Raw genomic sequence first — 16663 nt, 5'->3', positions numbered from 1 at the left:
CGGGGCCGTGGGGAAGCGCGCTGTCGGGGCGGTTCATCCGCGACTGGAGCAGTGGATGGACCGCGGCCACGGGAGGCTTTCGTTCCGGATCACGCAGGTGCTCACCGGGCATGGTTGCTTCGGGGAGTACCTGTGCCGGATCGGAAGGCAACGATCACCCGAGTGTTTCGAGTGTGGGGCTGGGCGCGATGACGCCCAGCATGTATTGGGGAGGTGTCCTGCCTTTGCGCTGCAAAGGCACCTCCTGGAGTGCGAGATTGAATGCGACGCTGCGTGCATGGGTGATGTGATTGAGAAAATGTTGAAGAGTGACGAGGCGTGGAAGGCCGTCGCCTCCTTCTGCGAGACCGTGATCTCGCGGAAGGAGGAGGCGGAGCGTGAGAGAGAGAGACGTGGTATGGCAGTGAGAAGAGTGAGAGGGAGAGGGCGACCCGCTTCTCGGGCGCCCTCTTGAGGGTAGTGGGCGGCGCGGCTTCTCCGCGTCGCCCGCACGGCATGAACGGTGGGGTGATTGAGTGTGCGTGAGTGGGTGTGAGTGTGTGTGTTGTGTGTTGTGTGTGTGTGCATGTGTATTTTAAGTTGAGAGGAGTGGTGGGATGGGGATCGCGCCGCCCTCCCCGGCGTCGGTCCTCATTCCCTTGTGCGAGTGTAGGCGGTCTCGGTCCGGGGTGTCGGAGTTCCCGGGATTGACCGAGGCCGCCATGGCCGCAGGTGTCATGGGCGGGGGCCCATGGCACCATTGCACGCGGCCAGGTGTGTGGAGACGACGGCGGGCGTGATGACGTCGTCGGCTCCGATAAGGGTGGGGTGGGACTTATTGTTGTGGGGAGGCTTCTCCTCCCCACGAGAAGGGCGATTAGTATGTCGCATGGCGGCATTTTGGCGGGCCGTGGCGACGAATATGGCACGACCCCATAGCCCGCCATGCCGCCGAGGGTGGGCATCACCGAGGGGTTTTAGTGGGTACGAATCCCACACTACCCCCGCTCCTCCCCCGGGGAGTGGGGGTGTCTATGAAGATTTCCCCTCGTAAAAAAAAAAAAAAAAAAAAAAAAGGTTGGCGGACGAACTGGTGCCAGGGGGGCACAAGTCGGATCTCCCACCTCCACGTGGTGTCTGCTGGGACGGAGGCACTCTATGCTCTTCGGTAGTACTTCGGTGCTACCCAAGGGTGAGTGCCTCTGTGCTAACGGGAGAACGGCGAAGTATGAATGCGTGTGTGAATGGGAGTGTCGCACTGGCGTAAGAACTTGTTCGATGACGCGCGAGGCCATACCGACGAAGTCTTCGGACTTCGGCAGGTACAACCATGTCGGGCGGGCTCGGGCCGAGAACGGGGGACTACGTTAGTGTTGAACACTGTATGATTGAGCCTTGGTCGACCTGTCATGGATATTTCCCGCGAGACTAGCCAAGGGAGGAGTAGTAGCCTCCCGACCGGGTCTATGTGTGTCGACGGATATCGACCGCTGCTGGTTAAGATGGCCAAACCGTAAGTCCTACATGATAGGCAAAGAGGCCCTGACCCAGCATGTCGGGGGAAGGAGGCGCATGTAGATGACTGGAGCCAATCCGGGAGTTGAAGTGGCAGTGTTCGGGCGGGGGAATGGGGGATCCAGGTTGGTCGCTGGTTCACCATACCCGAAGTCAGGGAGGGATACAAAGACCTGACACGTCTAGCCTGAAGTTTGAGTCAGGCGTCGGTTCGGATCCGGCGTCGCTCACTCGATAGGGGTGACGGGAAAAACCTCTAACATCAGCTATGGCGCGGGCCTATCCCGTAACTTTTTTCAAGTAGAGTCACTCGATGTCAATAGGATCGACCGTCCGACAAACCGCTTATCGGCTTTGGCATCGCTTATCTAGGGTTGTTTCAGACCGGGGGAAGATCCCGCACCGCGGTGCGGGTGCCATGATGGCCGAACCCGAAGAAATCCTATCCTCTAATATGGCAGAAGAAAAACCAAAACAAAATTCTGATGAGACGGCGAAGGGGGATGAGAGCGGATCTGCAGCGGAGATGGGTTCCTCCCTGCGAAGATCGGTGAGGACGGCGACGGAAACCCGGAAGAAGAGTCCAGAGGTGGCCCGGAAGGCAAAGCCGGTCATCCTGGAAGACAAGAGCGTCACCCACAAGGTGAGAGTGACGCTCGAGAAGATGGAGGAGGCGCAGGCTAGGAGAGTCGCCGGTCCAGCCAGCGTCGCCGGGTCCCCTAAGAGGGCCCTGGCAAAAAGAAGATCTGTGCCGTGTACTGCGGCGGGTGGCGCGCGTCGGGAACTCACGGAGGTGTTCACGACCGCTGCGCCTTCGTCGGGACTTGCACCCGCCACGCGTTCCGTCTCGTGCGGTGAGACGCCGGTCGTGTTCGGGGCGGTGACCGGGCCGCAAACAGGTGTCGGGCCGATTCCGACATCGTGGGTCGCGACGACAGTACCGTCTGTCGCCCCGACCTCCGTGGTGCGTGCTGTCTCATTCGGGGAGACAGCGCCTTTCGTCGCCGGGTCTGCGGCTGCATCGTCGGGGCAGCACTTCGCGCCGGGATTCGCGCCGCGTTTTGCCTTGGGCGTCGGGCCGAGGCCGTCGGGGGGTGCCATCACGGGGATGGCGCCCAGTGCCGCGAACGTTACCTGCGCGAGTGCAGTAGCGCAGGTCGTTACAGTCGCGCGAACGGACACTGCGGGAGTGCCGTATGTTTTCACCCCAAGTGCGGTTACTGGGGTGTCGGGCGTGACGCGAATGGGCGTGCCGAGCACATCGGTGAGTGCCGCGCCGAGCGTCTTCCGGTTCGCCGGTGCGAGTGTTAACCCGAGTGACACTCTGCGAGTGAGTGCCGTGGCGGGGCCCGCGACGACTTATGCGTCGATTGTCACGCGGGCAGGCGCTTCCGGACTGGCGCCGACGGCAAGGCCGTCGGTCGACCCAAGCGCCATCGGTGGACAGTGCCCGACGCTGGTGGTGATCAGCAGCGCCGAGTCGCTGCACGCCGCGTCGGATCGGGAGTCGGGCCGAGGGTCGCCGAGCGTGGACGGATGGACCAAGGTCCCACCGAGGAGAAAACCACGAAGAGGACTCAAGGGCCAGGGCGCGGAGTCGGACTCGTCGGCCTCGACGGTGTCCACCGAGGGAGTCCCTGCGTCCCAGATCTCCCTCCGGAAGAGAGGAAGGCCTGCTGTATCCAGCACCAAAGGCAGGAAGGCCGGTGTAAGCTCCGGGGATACGGCGGAGAAAAGGGCCGCGGATGCTCTCGCGCGACTGAATCGCGAGAAGCAGAGGGCCATCGCTTTACAGGCCGAGGAGGCAGCGGTGGCCGAGCGCAAAGCAGCTGCACTGCGGCAGCTGGCCCTTGAAGAGGAGGGTCTGGCGATACGCGAGGCAGCCAGACCCAGCAAGGGGAGTTTGCCCCTGCGCGAGGTGAGGGAGGTTGCCAACGAGGCAAGAAACCTACCCTCCTGTGACCTGGTTGCGCAGGTCCTGGTCCTTGCCGAGGATATCAGGATGGTCGCTGGAAGATCGACCAACCTGAAGGGGACGTACGTGCGCAAATTACGGGAATGCGCGAACACGGCGGAAGCGTACGCCACGGAATTGGGGAGGAGGCACGAGACCTCCCCCAATGCTCCAGAAGAGGAAGCTCGTGAGCTCCGAGCGGCTCTCCAAGCCGAAAAGGAGAGGACCGCAGCCCTTCAGCGACGGCTCGAAGAGGCACAGGCGGAGTCGAGGCGTAGCCCCACACCGAGGAGCACAGTCCCCAGCGGATCCGGGGACACACCGATCGGCCTGCCGATGAGGAGAAAGAGGACCAGGATGATCTCCTCATCGTCAGAAGTAGAAGATGCCAGGAGGCCAAGGGTGGATAGCCCTGTGAAGATCTTGGCGCCGGCCACACACGCAGGAGGCGAAGACGCGTGCGGGCGTGAAGAAGAGGAGATGGCGATTGGCTACGAGAGCCCGCCACACCTTCAGGCGACCGAGCCCGCGGTACCTGAGCTCCCATTACAGGGAATGGGAATCAGGGACCTTATCAGAGCGGTCGCCCAGGAAGTGACCAAGGAGCTCGACAAGAGATTCGAGTCCTTGGCCGAAGAGCTCCGAATTGGAGCGAAGAAGGCCCCAGCAGCGCGGGTGCTCAAAGAGGACGCGAAGACGGCAACGAAGAGCCGCGAAGAGGAGAGGATTGCAGCAAGGAGCGCGGATCCCTCCCAGAGGCCTCCGCCCACCACAGCCGCGCAGGAGACGTGGGCTAAAGTGGTGGGCCGTAAAGAGAAGCGCGCCGCAAAGAAGGCGGAGAAGCCAGCGGTCAGCGCTCAGGCACAGAAGAAGCCCGTCAAGGTGCAGGGACAGGCGACTCAAAGAGTCAAAATGCCGAAAGGACCGCGAACAGCGGCGGTCACCCTCACGGTCGCTCCCAATGGGAAGACGACATATAAGGAGACCTTGACGAAGGCCATTCAGGCGGTTAAGCCAGAAGCACTCGGCATCAAACAATTCAAGTTGAGCCGAACGAAGACGGGAGGGATCCTGTTGGGTATCCCGGGACAAGAGGCCGCCAAGAAGGCCCAGGCCCTTGTCGAAGAGCTGAAGCCGGTCTTCGCGGGCTCAGACGTACGAGTCGCGAGGCCGGTGAAGATGGCCGAATTCCGGCTGCTCAGGCTGGACGACTCCGCGACCGAGGAGACAATCGCGCGCGCGGTCGCGGAGCTGGCGCAGATCGACGCGAGTGAGGTGCGCGTCGGGAAAGTGCGTCAGACAGTGGCGGGACTCGGGTCAGCTTGGGTGCGCTGCCCACTGACCGCCGTCAAAAAGGTCCGGGATGCCGGGAAAGTGCGCGTCGGTTGGGCGCAGGCGAAGGTGCACGTACTTGAGCCGCGCCCGCAGCACTGTTTTCGGTGCCTGCAAACCGGACACACCCGGCAGAAGTGCGGAGGGCCGGACCGGTCCGGTCTATGTTACGCGTGCGGCGGCACGGGACATATCGCCGCCGAGTGCGTGAACAAACGAAGATGTCCGCTCTGCGCCAGCCTCGGACGCCCAGCCGAGCACAGCCTGGGGGCAAAGGATTGCTCCCAGATCTCCGTGGCCCCCACAAAGGCAACGGAGAAGAAGAAGGAATCGCGGGCAGAACCTGCGAAGAAAGAAGACGCCGAGGTCACCAGCAGGAAGAGGAAGGAGCCAGCCCCCAACAGCGAGGAAGAGGCATCCACTCCAACACCTGCGGTGAAGAAGATGGCTGCTGAAGAGCCAGCAACCAGCGAGGGACCACAACCCGAGGGACCCGCCGAAGAGACGGAGGCAACACCAACGCCGGAAGAGGACAGCGCTGTGGAGGCAGCGGACGACGTCACCGGTAAGTAATGGGGCCGTCGAGCCCCTTCATACTAGCCAACGTAAACCACTCGGCGAGGGCACAGGATCTCCTGATCCACACCCTCGACGAGTGGCAGGCGTCGATAGGGGTAGTTGTAGACCCGTACCGGATTCCCGCCGATAGGAACGATTGGTTTGGGGATGCGGAGGGTTTGGTCGCGATAGTGGCGCGGAATCGCCAGGGTTTCCCGACGTGCACCGCGTCGGCGGCCGGTCGCGGTGCAGTACTGGTTCGATGGGGGGATACGGCGGTCGTGGGCGTCTATGCCCCGCCTCGTTGGCCCTTGGAGCAGTTCGAGGAATTTCTCGATAGGGTGGGTTCGATCGTTTCAGCATGCCCATCGCGGGGCGTATTGATCCTCGGGGATTTCAACGCGCACGCGGTAGAGTGGGGTAGCTCGACGACTGATCCAAGGGGCGAGGCGGTCCTTGTTTGGGCCGCGGCGCATGGGCTCCTGTTGCAAAACAGGGGTTCGGTGAGCACTTGCGTGCGGCCTCAGGGTGAGTCGGTCGTGGATTTGACCTGGGCCTCCCCTGTGGCCGCGCGACTCGTTGCGAGCTGGCGGGTGGAAGAGGGAGTGGAGACGCTGAGCGATCATCGCTACGTCCGCGTCGACATTTCCTCCGATACCCGGCGCCGCGGTGGTGGGCGCTCGGGCCCCCGTCGGTGGGCGTTAAGATCACTCGACCGCGATTTAGCAGAGGCTGCTGCCCTCGCGGCTTGCTGGCCGGCTTCTCCGGACCAGACGATTGCGGACGTCCGGGGCGAGGCAGAGTGGCTCCGGGACACATTGCACGACATTTGTAATGTCTCGATGCCCCGGGCCACCCCTCGCCCACGTCGGGCGGCATACTGGTGGACGCCGCACATCGCGGAGCTTCGCAAAGCGTGTGTGCCTTTGCGTCGCCAGTATCAGCGCGCCCGACGCAGACGGAACCGCGATCCCGAGAGGGAGCAAAACCTCTGGGGAGTATATCGTGAGGGCGTGATGGCATTGCAGCTGGCCATCAAAGAGTCCAAGGACCGTGCCTGGGACGAGTTCCTTGGGTCTCTGGAGCGCGATCGCTGGGGGCGGCCGTACAAGCTTGTGATGGAGAAGCTTCGTCCGTGGGCCCCTCCGGTGGCAGAGACCCTTGATCCTCAATTCCTGGGGAGCGTCGTTGAGGCACTGTTCCCCCGCGAGGAACATCCGACGCGAACCGGGCCGTTGCTTCGCCTTCCGCGGAGCGACGGTGTGGAGGTAACCGTCGAGGATCTCGTCCGCGCCGTCAGACGGGTGAAGGCTCGGAGTACCGCTCCGGGTCCTGACGGCGTACCTAGCAGGGTGTTGTCCTTGGTGCTCCCTCACCTCGGTCAAAGGGTGGCGCGACTTTTCACCGCGTGCCTCAGGGAGGGAACGTTCCCGGGAATTTGGAAACGGGGAAGGCTGGTCCTCTTGCGTAAGGCGGGAAGGCCCGAGGACGAACCGTCGTCCTACAGGCCTATCGTTCTCCTCGACGAGATAGGGAAACTCTTCGAAAGAGTTATCGCGGAGAGGTTGGTGGCCCATCTATCCGGGGTGGGCCCAGATCTGGCACCGTGCCAGTTCGGGTTTAGGAAGGAACGCAGCACGGTCGACGCGGTGAGGCGAGTCCGGGCGATCGCGGAGGCCGCGACCTCACGGGGAGGTCTGGCGATAGCCGTATCGCTGGACATCGTGAATGCGTTTAACTCGCTTCCCTACTGGGCGATAGAGGAGGGGCTGGTTATACACTGCGTTCCTGGGGAGCTCCGGGACATAGTCTCCGACTATCTCCGGGGCAGGACTGTAGAATGCGTAGACCGAGAAGGGGTAACGCGCGTTTGGACAGTCGAGCGCGGGGTGCCACAGGGTGCGGCGCTGGGGCCGGACCTGTGGCTCGTGGGATATAACGCGGCGCTCACGGTTCCGTTGCCAGACGGCGTTTTCGGGACTTGCTTCGCGGACGATACCCACATTCTGGCAGTGGGTCGCGACTGGGGGAGGACCAGCCGGAATTTAGAAGTAGGAATTGCGGCGGTTGTCTCGGCCATCCGACGGCTCGGACTGGAGGTGGCTCCCCGGAAGACGGAGGCGATGGCCTTCTGCCACCCCCGTGGGGATAAGCCTCCGGAAGGAGCCGTGGTCCGGGTAGACGGAGTGGAGGTCCGTATAGGGACCGAGATGCGGTATCTCGGCCTCCTGCTGGACTCCCACTGGAGTTTCGAGGGCCATTTCAATGCTCTGGCCCCCAGGTTGGGCCGTACAGCGGACGCGTTGGCGCGTCTTTTACCCAACCTGAGGGGTCCTAGCGAGAGCGTGAGAAGGCTCTACATGGGGGTCGTGCGGAGCATGGCCCTGTACGGCGCCCCAGTTTGGGCTGCCGACCTGATGGCCAGCGGGAACTCACTGGTCGTCCTGCGGAGGGTCGAGCGGAGGCTGGCCATCAGGGTAGTGATGGGCTACCGCACGATCTCTTATGAGACGTCGATGGTCTTGGCGGGTGTTTTGCCGTGGCGCTACCAAGCGCAAATCGAAGAGGGGATTTACGACCTCAGGCGCCGTCTGCGCGGTCGTAACGCGTCCGATCCTAATGGGGGGGACCTGCCAGACCCGAGCATTGAGGAGGCCCGGCTCCAGGCCCGCCGTGACGCTATTTGGCAATGGAGGCTCGAGCTCCTGCGCACTGGCGCTGTAGGTAAGCGAGCGGTCGGGGCGATTCTTCCGCTGTTGGAGAAGTGGATGGATCGTGGGCACGGAGCGCTCACGTTCCGGACCACACAGGTACTGTCCGGGCATGGTTGTTTTGCCGAGTACCTGTGTCGGATGGGTAGGGAATCATCGCCGCAATGCTATCATTGCGGGGAGGGACCGGACACCGCTCAGCACACGCTGAGCGAGTGTCCCGCGTTCGCGTGGGAGAGGCACTTCCTCCAGTGCGAGGTGGGAAGTGATCTCTCCCCGGGAGGGGTCGTCCGGGCCATGTTAGACTCGGCCAACAAGTGGGAGGCCGTCGTCAAATTCTGCGAGACGGTTGTCTCAAAGAAGGAGGCGGCGGAACGCGTTAGGGAACGCCAAGGGGCTCGGCGGATCGCGAGGGCGGTTCGTCCCGGGAGAAGGGGTGGTCGTCGGGCGCACGCGGTTATACCGGCTCCGCGCGCGCAAGCCGGCATTAGCTGACGGTAAGGGGCGGCGCGGCTTCACCGCGTCGCCCGTGACTCCCCGGGGGAGTCACTTTTATCGTTAGTAGGGCGTAGCGGGCGCACGTGCGCTGTTTTCGCGAGGGATTGCGACCCCATTCGGGAGAGCCGGTCTCCATCGCGGGGGTCGCACGGCCGCACTGGCCTTGGACGGGGTTTCCAAGGTTCATTGCACGCGGCCGAGGGGTGAGACGTTGGCAAACATGGAGGTGTCAACGGCTCAAAATGGGCGATGGGTGGGGTGTTCTCGGGAGTAGCTTTCTGGGGAACATCCCCGCTACACTTGGAGAGGAGGCTTAACCTCCGCTCAGAAGAAGGGTGCAGTATGGCACGTAGCGGGGACGGGTGGAGGGTGTGCGTTTCGGTCCCTTCACCCGATCAACTCGCGATGAAGGCTCCATAGTCAGGTTTTAGCCGGTAAGAATCCGGCATATTCCCTGGTCCTTCCCCGAAGGATCGGGGAAACCTATGCAAGGTTTCCTGACTCAAAAAAAAAAAAAAAAAAAAAAAAAAAAAAAAAAAAAAAAAAAAAAAAAAAAAAAAAAAAAAAGGTTAGGTTAGGTTAGGTTAGGTTAGGTTAGGTTAGGTTAGGTTAGGTTAGGTTAGGTTAGGTTAGGTTAGGTTGGCGGGGCGGACGAACTGGTGCCGGGGTGGCACAAGTCGGATCTCCCACCTCCACGTGGTGTTCGCTGGGATAGAGGAACTGCGCCTTCGGTAGTCGATCGCTTCGGTGATTGGCTACCCAAGGCCAAGGGCCTCTATGCTAACGGGAGAACGGCGGGTCCCCAGTGGGGGGCCTATGCTCACACCGTAAGCCTGTAGTCATGTTTTGCAGGAACGGGGAGCTTGCCTTAACCGGCTGGCTCGCGAGGAGTAAACCTCTATAAAAAATCCGCTGTGTGGTTCGCGGGGCGGAATACGGCCACGGTATCCCCTGCCTTGCGGTATGAGTCCGCATAAAAGGGGTGCTCCCGTCGTCTTTAAGTAGTCCCTGTGAGGCGTGAGGCGATGCCGGCGGGGTCTTCGGACCCTGGTAGGGCCTCCCAAGCCGGCAAGGCTTACGCTGAGGGGTGAAAACGGGGGCGGCGGGGGCGAGTGAGGACGCCTGAAATTAAGGTGTACAGGCAACCGTGCCGAGAATTGCGTGGCCGCCCAGGCGTAAAACAGGGCGGTCTCGAACGGTTCCCTCGGGGGTACCTGCCGATCCCCCCGAGTATTTAACGGCTTCCCCGGGTAAGGCGGCTCTGCCCGGGGCGACCTTCCTTCCGACCACGCTCGTGGGAACAGTTATGGAGTGTTTCGATTTTTCTATTACAGCTGTGGGGGGCAGCTCAAAACCCATCCAAACAAAAGAGGAGCAGCAAGAGGAGAGGTCCCGGAACACCGGGAAGGAAGGTACCACCGGAGTATCCCTACCGGTGGTGAGGTGTGTGGATATATTGGCACCGCCCAAAACGGCCAATACTACAGAGCTGAGCAAGACAACCGGCTCAGAGGCGCCCGGACCGGCGAGGGAGAGGGACTCGGGATCGGAAACGGAGTGGCGTACGACGAGGCGTTCACTGCGCCTATGTAAGGCATCGTCGGATGCCGGTGCATCGGGAAGGGACACACCGAGGTCGGACCAAGGAGAAGATCCGCCAATACCGGCCGCGCGACCCATTCCGAGGAGGCGGGTTATAAACGAGGACGGGGATTCCGACTCGGATTCCTCCATTATCTCGGTGGAGACCTTGCCGTCAAGGGGAGATAGCAGGGGCTCACGTGGAAGGGGCCGGCCACCAACTACCGGCGAATATGTACGCCTGGCCGAGGCCAAGGAGCGATGGGCCGAGGCGAAGAAAGCGGAGCTGGAGCTCCACAAAGAACTGGGGGCCTATGATTTGACCAGGCCGGTCCCGGGCCCGAGCAAGGGCAGCAAGCCCATCCCAGAGGTGGAAGACATAATGAGGGAGGTGAGGCACCTGACGACGGTGGACCTGCAGGCGGAGCTGATCAGGTACACGGACCTCATCCGTCGAGTCGCAAGAGGCTCGACAAATTTAAAAGGGACGAGCGTCCGCCAGTTACGGATATCCACAAATTACATAGAAGGATTGACGACTGAGCTGGCGAAGCGGCGAGACGTTGGGGAAGACAGGACGGAGGAGACTGCCACGGAGCCCCCGAGAACACGAGCGTCAGGGGCGCTCACGCTCACGGCTCAGGCCGAAGAAAATGAGCAGCTCAAGAGGCAACTCAGAGCTGCTCAAGAAGAGCAAAGGAAGATGGCGCAAGACTTGGCGGCGCTTCGCCTGGAGGTGGAGCGCCTGAAGAAGTCGCCGGCCGGGGGGGCGCCACCTCCGGCTGAACGAAGTTTGGAGCCGGCAAGAAAAACGCGCCGGAGAGTATTGTCGTCCTCCGAATCAGAACGGGAGGACGTCAAAAGGAGAATGGTGGCGAAAACCAATAGCCCTCCGCCGGAACTCGTTAGCCCGGCGGAGGCTATGGACGATCCTCCAGCATCGATGGAGACGGAGGAAGTGCGGCCGGTCACAGAAGGGACGACGGGGGACCCGGTCCCGACACTGCAACGGGAGGTGAGGCCGGAAGAGGCATCACAAGCGAGGAAGCCGCCGAGCAGAGAGCCGGAGACAGTCAAATCTCGGGGGTCGGAAAAGGGTGAAGCCCCTGCAACCGGACTCGAGTCAGTAGTTGCGCACCTAGTGCGCAAAGTTGAGGAATTATCTGCGGAACTAAGGGGAAGGACAAAGGAGAGGGCGACCAGCAAGAACGCCCAGCTGAAGGTCCCGCCAAAGCCACAACCGCGGGCGGCGCCAAGGAGGGCGAGGACATTCGCGGAGGCCGCCGGGAGAGCGGCTGCGACCACGGTCGCACCAGCTGCCCGCCCGACCGCTGCCGCACCTCCAGGCGAACTATGGACCACGGTCCTAGGCCGGAAGGCGAAGAAGGAGGCAAGGAAAGCGGAGCAACCCAACGCCAAGACAGGCGTCGGCCGCCACCAGGCGGCGAAGAGGACAGCGCAGGCTGCGCCGAAAACCAACTCAGCCCCGAAGAGGGTGACGGCGCCGAGGCCGCCGAGGATGGCAGCGGTTACTCTGACGGTGGCTCCTGGGGCCGAAACTTCGTACGCCCAAACACTACTGAGGGCCAGGCAGGCAGTAAACTTGCAAGAGATTGGCATCACCGATATAAAGGTGAGAAAGGCCTTCACCGGCGGCATCCTGATCGGGGTGCCAGGCGAGGAAGGCCGGAAGAAGGCCTCTGCGCTCGCTGAGAAGCTGAAGGAGACGTTCGACGATGGACAAGTGAAAGTCGCATGCCCTGTCAAAACGGGCGAAATGCGACTACTGGGCCTCGATGAGTCCATCACGCCAAAGGACGTAGCTGAGGCCCTGGCAGCATTAGGAGGTTGCGAGGCCAGTGAATTGAAGGTTGGCGAAATTAAGCACGTGGCCAACAGAATGGGGACGGTGTGGGTGCGTTGCCCTCTAACCGCCCTGAAGAAAGTGGAGGAAGCAGGCAAAGTGCGTGTCGGGTGGTCCTCTGCAAGGGTCGAGATCCTGGAGGCCCGCTCGATGAGATGTTTCAAGTGCCTACACAAGGGACACACAGCACAACAGTGTCCAGAGAAGGAAAATCGATCGGGTCGGTGCTACGCATGTGGAGCAGAGGGCCACAAGGCAGCGAGCTGCACTAATAAGATCAGGTGCCCATTGTGCAGCGACCTAGGCAGGCCCGACACGCACAGGCTAGGAGCAGCGGGCTGCGCCCCGGAACCCAAGAAGAAGAAAAAGACACAGGCGCAGCCCGAAGAGAGGACGAAAGAGCAGCAGACAACGCAGCCGGAAGAGAGCACCATGGAGGTGGTGAATGAATCCGAGAAGTGATGGGGCCACTGAGCCCCCTAATCCAAGCAAATGTGAACCACTCGGCGAGGGCGCAGGACCTACTGCTTCATACCCTCGCCGAGTGGGGTTGCGGATTGGGTGTCGTTGCAGAACCTTACCGCGTTCCTGAGGACGCGAACTGGTTTGCCGATGGGGAGGGACGGGACGCGACGGTCGCCGTTGTTTACCGTGGGCAACCCGGCTCCCCGCCTTGCTCCAAAATCGCAGCGGGGAGGGGAGCCGTCGCGGTTCGGTGGGGGGAATTGGTGGTGGTGGGCGTTTATGCCCCGCCTCGTTGGCCCCTCGCAGAATTTGAGGAGATGTTGGATCGGGTGGGACAAGTAGTGTCGCGTTGTCCCACCCAACGCGTGTTGGTGCTCGGGGACTTCAATGCCAAGGCCAGGCAGTGGGGGTCCCCGGGTACCGACGCGAGGGGAGAGGCGGCCCTCGATTGGGCGGCGGCACGAGAGCTCCTGCTTTTGAACAGGGGCTCAGTGAGCACGTGCGTGCGGCCCCAGGGGGAGTCCATTGTGGATCTCACGTGGGCTTCCCCTGCGGCTGCGCGCGACGTCGCGAGCTGGCGGGTGGTGGAGGAGGTGGAGACCCTGAGCGATCATCGCTACATCAGGGTCGACTTCTCCTCCGACACCCCGTGTCGCCGTGGCCGACGCCCACCACCAAAGAGGTGGGCGCTGAAGCGGCTGGACAAAGATATGTTGGTGGCTGCTGCCGTCGCGGCTAGCTGGCCGGCTTCTCCGGCCGGACAGGTCGCGGACGTCGAGGGTGAGGCTAGGTGGTTCCGGGACACCGTGCAAGACATCTGCAGTGTGGGGATGCCACGGGCCACCCCTCGCCCCCGCCGGGGCGCGTATTGGTGGACGCCGGAGATCGCTTCGCTTCGCGAGGCGTGTCTCCCGAAGCGCCGCCGGTGCCTGCGTGCCCGGCGGAGACGTAACCGCGACCCCGCGGCGGAGCAAGCTCTGTGGAGCGACTACCGTGACGCGGTGGTCGCTGTGCAGACAGCCATCAGGGAGTCCAAGGACCGATCCTGGGACGAGTTCCTCGGCTCTCTGGAGCGGGATCGGTGGGGGCGCCCTTATAAGTTAGTAATGGGGAAATTGAGACCGTGGGCCCCCCCGATAACGGAGAGCCTTGACCCCCAGACACTGGGGCGCGTCGTGGAAACGTTGTTTCCGCGGGATGATAGTCCCTCGACGCGCTCCGGGTCGCCGGCCCACCTTCAGTGGACCGACGATATGGGGGTCTCCGAGGGGGAACTCGTCGATGCCGTCAGACGGGCAAGTGCCCGGAATACAGCTCCGGGTCCTGACGGCATACCGGGCCGGGTCTGGGCCTTGGTGCTCCCTTATTTGGGAGAGAGGTTAGCCAGCCTCTTCAGCGCCTGCCTCAGAGAAGGAAAATTCCCGACGATATGGAAGGCGGGGCGGCTGGTCCTTTTAAAGAAAGAGGGAAAGCCCGACGGGGAACCGGGGTCGTACCGGCCGATCGTCCTATTAGATGTGGTGGGCAAAATCTTTGAACGGGTGATCGCGAACAGGCTTGTTGCGCACCTCTCCGGGGATGGTCCGGACGTGGCCGACAGTCAGTTTGGTTTTCGCCGGGGAAGAAGCACGGTGGACGCGATACAAAGGGTGCGTAGGATCGCGGAGTCGGCCACGTCCAGGGGCGGGGTAGCGATAGGGATATCGCTCGATATTGTTAATGCGTTTAACACCCTGCCCCACCGAGTAATCGAAGAAGGATTGGAGAGGCTTAGTGTGCCTCCTGTAATAGCGGCCATTATCGGGGACTATCTCCGGGGGAGGACGATACATTGTGTCGATCGGTCCGGTACGGAGAGATCGTGGAGTGTAAGGCGGGGCGTACCTCAGGGATCGGGGTTAGGCCCGTTCCTGTGGATCGTGGGGTACGACCCCGTCTTGTCGGCCCCGTTGCCACCGGGACTGCACCTTACGTGCTTTGCCGACGATACGCACATTTTGGCAACGGGGCTCGACTGGGGTAGGACCAGCCGTCTCGCCGAGTTGGGAGCCTCGGTGGTTGTTTCAGCCATCCGGGGGCTCGGGCTGGAGGTGGCCCCCCACAAAACGGAGGTGATGGCCTTCTGCCACACACGTGGGGGGAAACCTCCGGCCGGAGCTCTGGTCCGGGTTAACGGAGTCGAGGTCCAGATCGGGTCCGAGATGAGATATCTCGGGCTCCGACTGGACAGCCACTGGAGCTTCGATGGCCACTTCGACGCTCTGGCCCCCAGGTTGGGCCGCGTTGCGGACGCGTTGGCGCGTCTTTTACCCAACCTGAGGGGACCAAGCGAGAAGGTTCGCCGGCTTTACATGGGGGTCGTGCGGAGTATGGCCCTGTACGGCGCCCCAGTTTGGGCGGCCGACCTGGGAGCCAGTCGTCACGCGCAGGGTGTTCTGCGGCGTGTGGAACGGCGGCTGGCGACCAGGGTGGTTATGGGGTACCGCACGATCTCCTGGGAGTCGGCGATGGTTCTGGCGGGTGTAATCCCCTGGAAGTACCAGGCGGAGGTGGAGGCGGAGGTGTATCGTCACCGATGCGCCCTCCGTCTGGACGGGGAACTTCGGGGTGGCCCGCCGGAACCAAGCGTCGAAGAGGTCAGGCTCCAGGCCCGCCGTGACGCTGTCTCCCGCTGGCGCGCGGAGCTCATCGCCAGCGGGGCCGCGGAGAAGCGCGCGGTCGGGGCGATCCTTCCACGCCTCGAACAGTGGATGGATCGTGGTCACGGGCGGCTCTCGTTCCGGATCACGCAGGTGCTGACCGGGCACGGGTGCTTCGGTTGGTACCGGCGCTGGATCGGTAGGGAGCAATCGCCGGGGTGCTATGAGTGCGGAGTGGGTGTGACGGACACCGCCCAGCACACGCTGGGCGAGTGTCCGGCGTATGCATGGCCTCGGCACTTCTTGCAGTGCGAGGTAGGTGTGGACGTGAGTGTGAGTGCGCTTGTGGAGAGTATGTTGAAGAGTGAATGTGCATGGAATGCAGTGGCCGCTTTTTGTGAGACAGTAATGTCTCACAAAGAGCAGGCGGAGCGAGAGAGGGAGCGGCGCGGGGAGGTCGCGAGTAGAAGGAGACGCAGGCCGGGAATTTCGGGTCCGGCTGCCCGGCCTGACTCCTGAGGTTAGTGGGGCGGCGCGGCCTCCCCGCGTCGCCCGCGGTCCATCGGACCGCATCGTCTGAATGGGTGGGAGAGAATGGTCGGGAGTGAATGTTGTGTGAATGTGGAGCATGAATGGGTGCGTGTGCGAATGGATATGTGAGGAGTGTGAATATTGTAAAATATAGTGTAATGTGTGAGTGGTGCGTGCTAATATTCATTTATGTTTTTGTTTATAGTGTGCGTGTGTGAGATGGGGTGACGGGGCTGTCGTCCTCCCCGGCGACAGCTTCCGTCCCAATATTTTTCCGGGATTTGGCGGACTTCCGTCCGGGGTCCCGAATGCCCCGTTTGACGGGGTCTGCCATGGCCGCAGGTGTCACGGGTCGGGGGACCCGTGGCACCATTGCACGCGGCCGAGGGGTGAGCCGACGGCGACCGTGGTGGCGTGGTCGGCTCAAAACGGGGGTGGGTTTTGATTGAGGGGGAGCTCCTCTCCCCCTCCGAGAAGGGCGCCTTTCGCGCATAACGGGGGTGAGTCGCGGAGCCGGAGGAGGATCCCGTGGCTCACCTACCCGTCGGGGTGGTCACCACCGAGGGGTTTTAGTGGGTACGAATCCCACACTACCCCCGCTCCTCCCCCGGGGAGTGGGGGCGTCTTTCGAAGATTTCCCCTCGTAAAAAAAAAAAAAAAAAAAAAAAGGTTAGGTTGGCGGACGAACTGGTGCCGGGGTGGCACAAGTCGGATCTCCCACCTCCACGTGGTGTTCGCTGGGATAGAGGCACTCTACGCTCTTCGGAAGTCAATTGCTTCGGCGATTGGCTTCCCAAGGGTGAGGGCCTCTATGCTAACGGGAGAACGGCGGGTCCCCAGTGGGGGGCCTATGCTCACACCGTAAGCCTGTAGTCATGTTTTGCAGGAACGGGGAGCTTGCCTTAACCGGCTGGCTCGCGAGGAGTAAACCTCTATAAAAAATCCGCTGTGTGGTTCGCGGGGCGGAATACGGCCACGGTATCCCCTGCCTTGCGGTATGAGTCCGCATAAAAGGGGTGCTCCCGTCGTCTTCAAG

General features: G+C 62.2%; 1 protein-coding gene across 1 annotated transcript; it reads left to right on the top strand.

The window, feature by feature from the left end:
• The first annotated feature begins 6354 nt into the window (after positions 1-6354).
• On the top strand, positions 6355-12454 carry LOC143264063 (uncharacterized). Its single transcript, XM_076529509.1, has 3 exons — positions 6355-7683; positions 8149-8314; positions 9882-12454. Exons 1-3 carry the CDS (start codon positions 6355-6357, stop codon positions 12452-12454), a joined length of 4068 nt encoding a protein of 1355 aa, XP_076385624.1.
• Positions 12455-16663: the final 4209 nt, after the last annotated feature.

The sequence above is a fragment of the Megachile rotundata genome, chromosome 1 (genome assembly GCF_050947335.1).
Source record: "Megachile rotundata isolate GNS110a chromosome 1, iyMegRotu1, whole genome shotgun sequence".
Taxonomy (NCBI): Eukaryota; Metazoa; Arthropoda; class Insecta; order Hymenoptera; family Megachilidae; genus Megachile; species Megachile rotundata.
The sequence above is the reverse complement of the archived record's forward strand: the minus strand, read 5'-3'. Positions and strand labels throughout refer to the sequence as shown.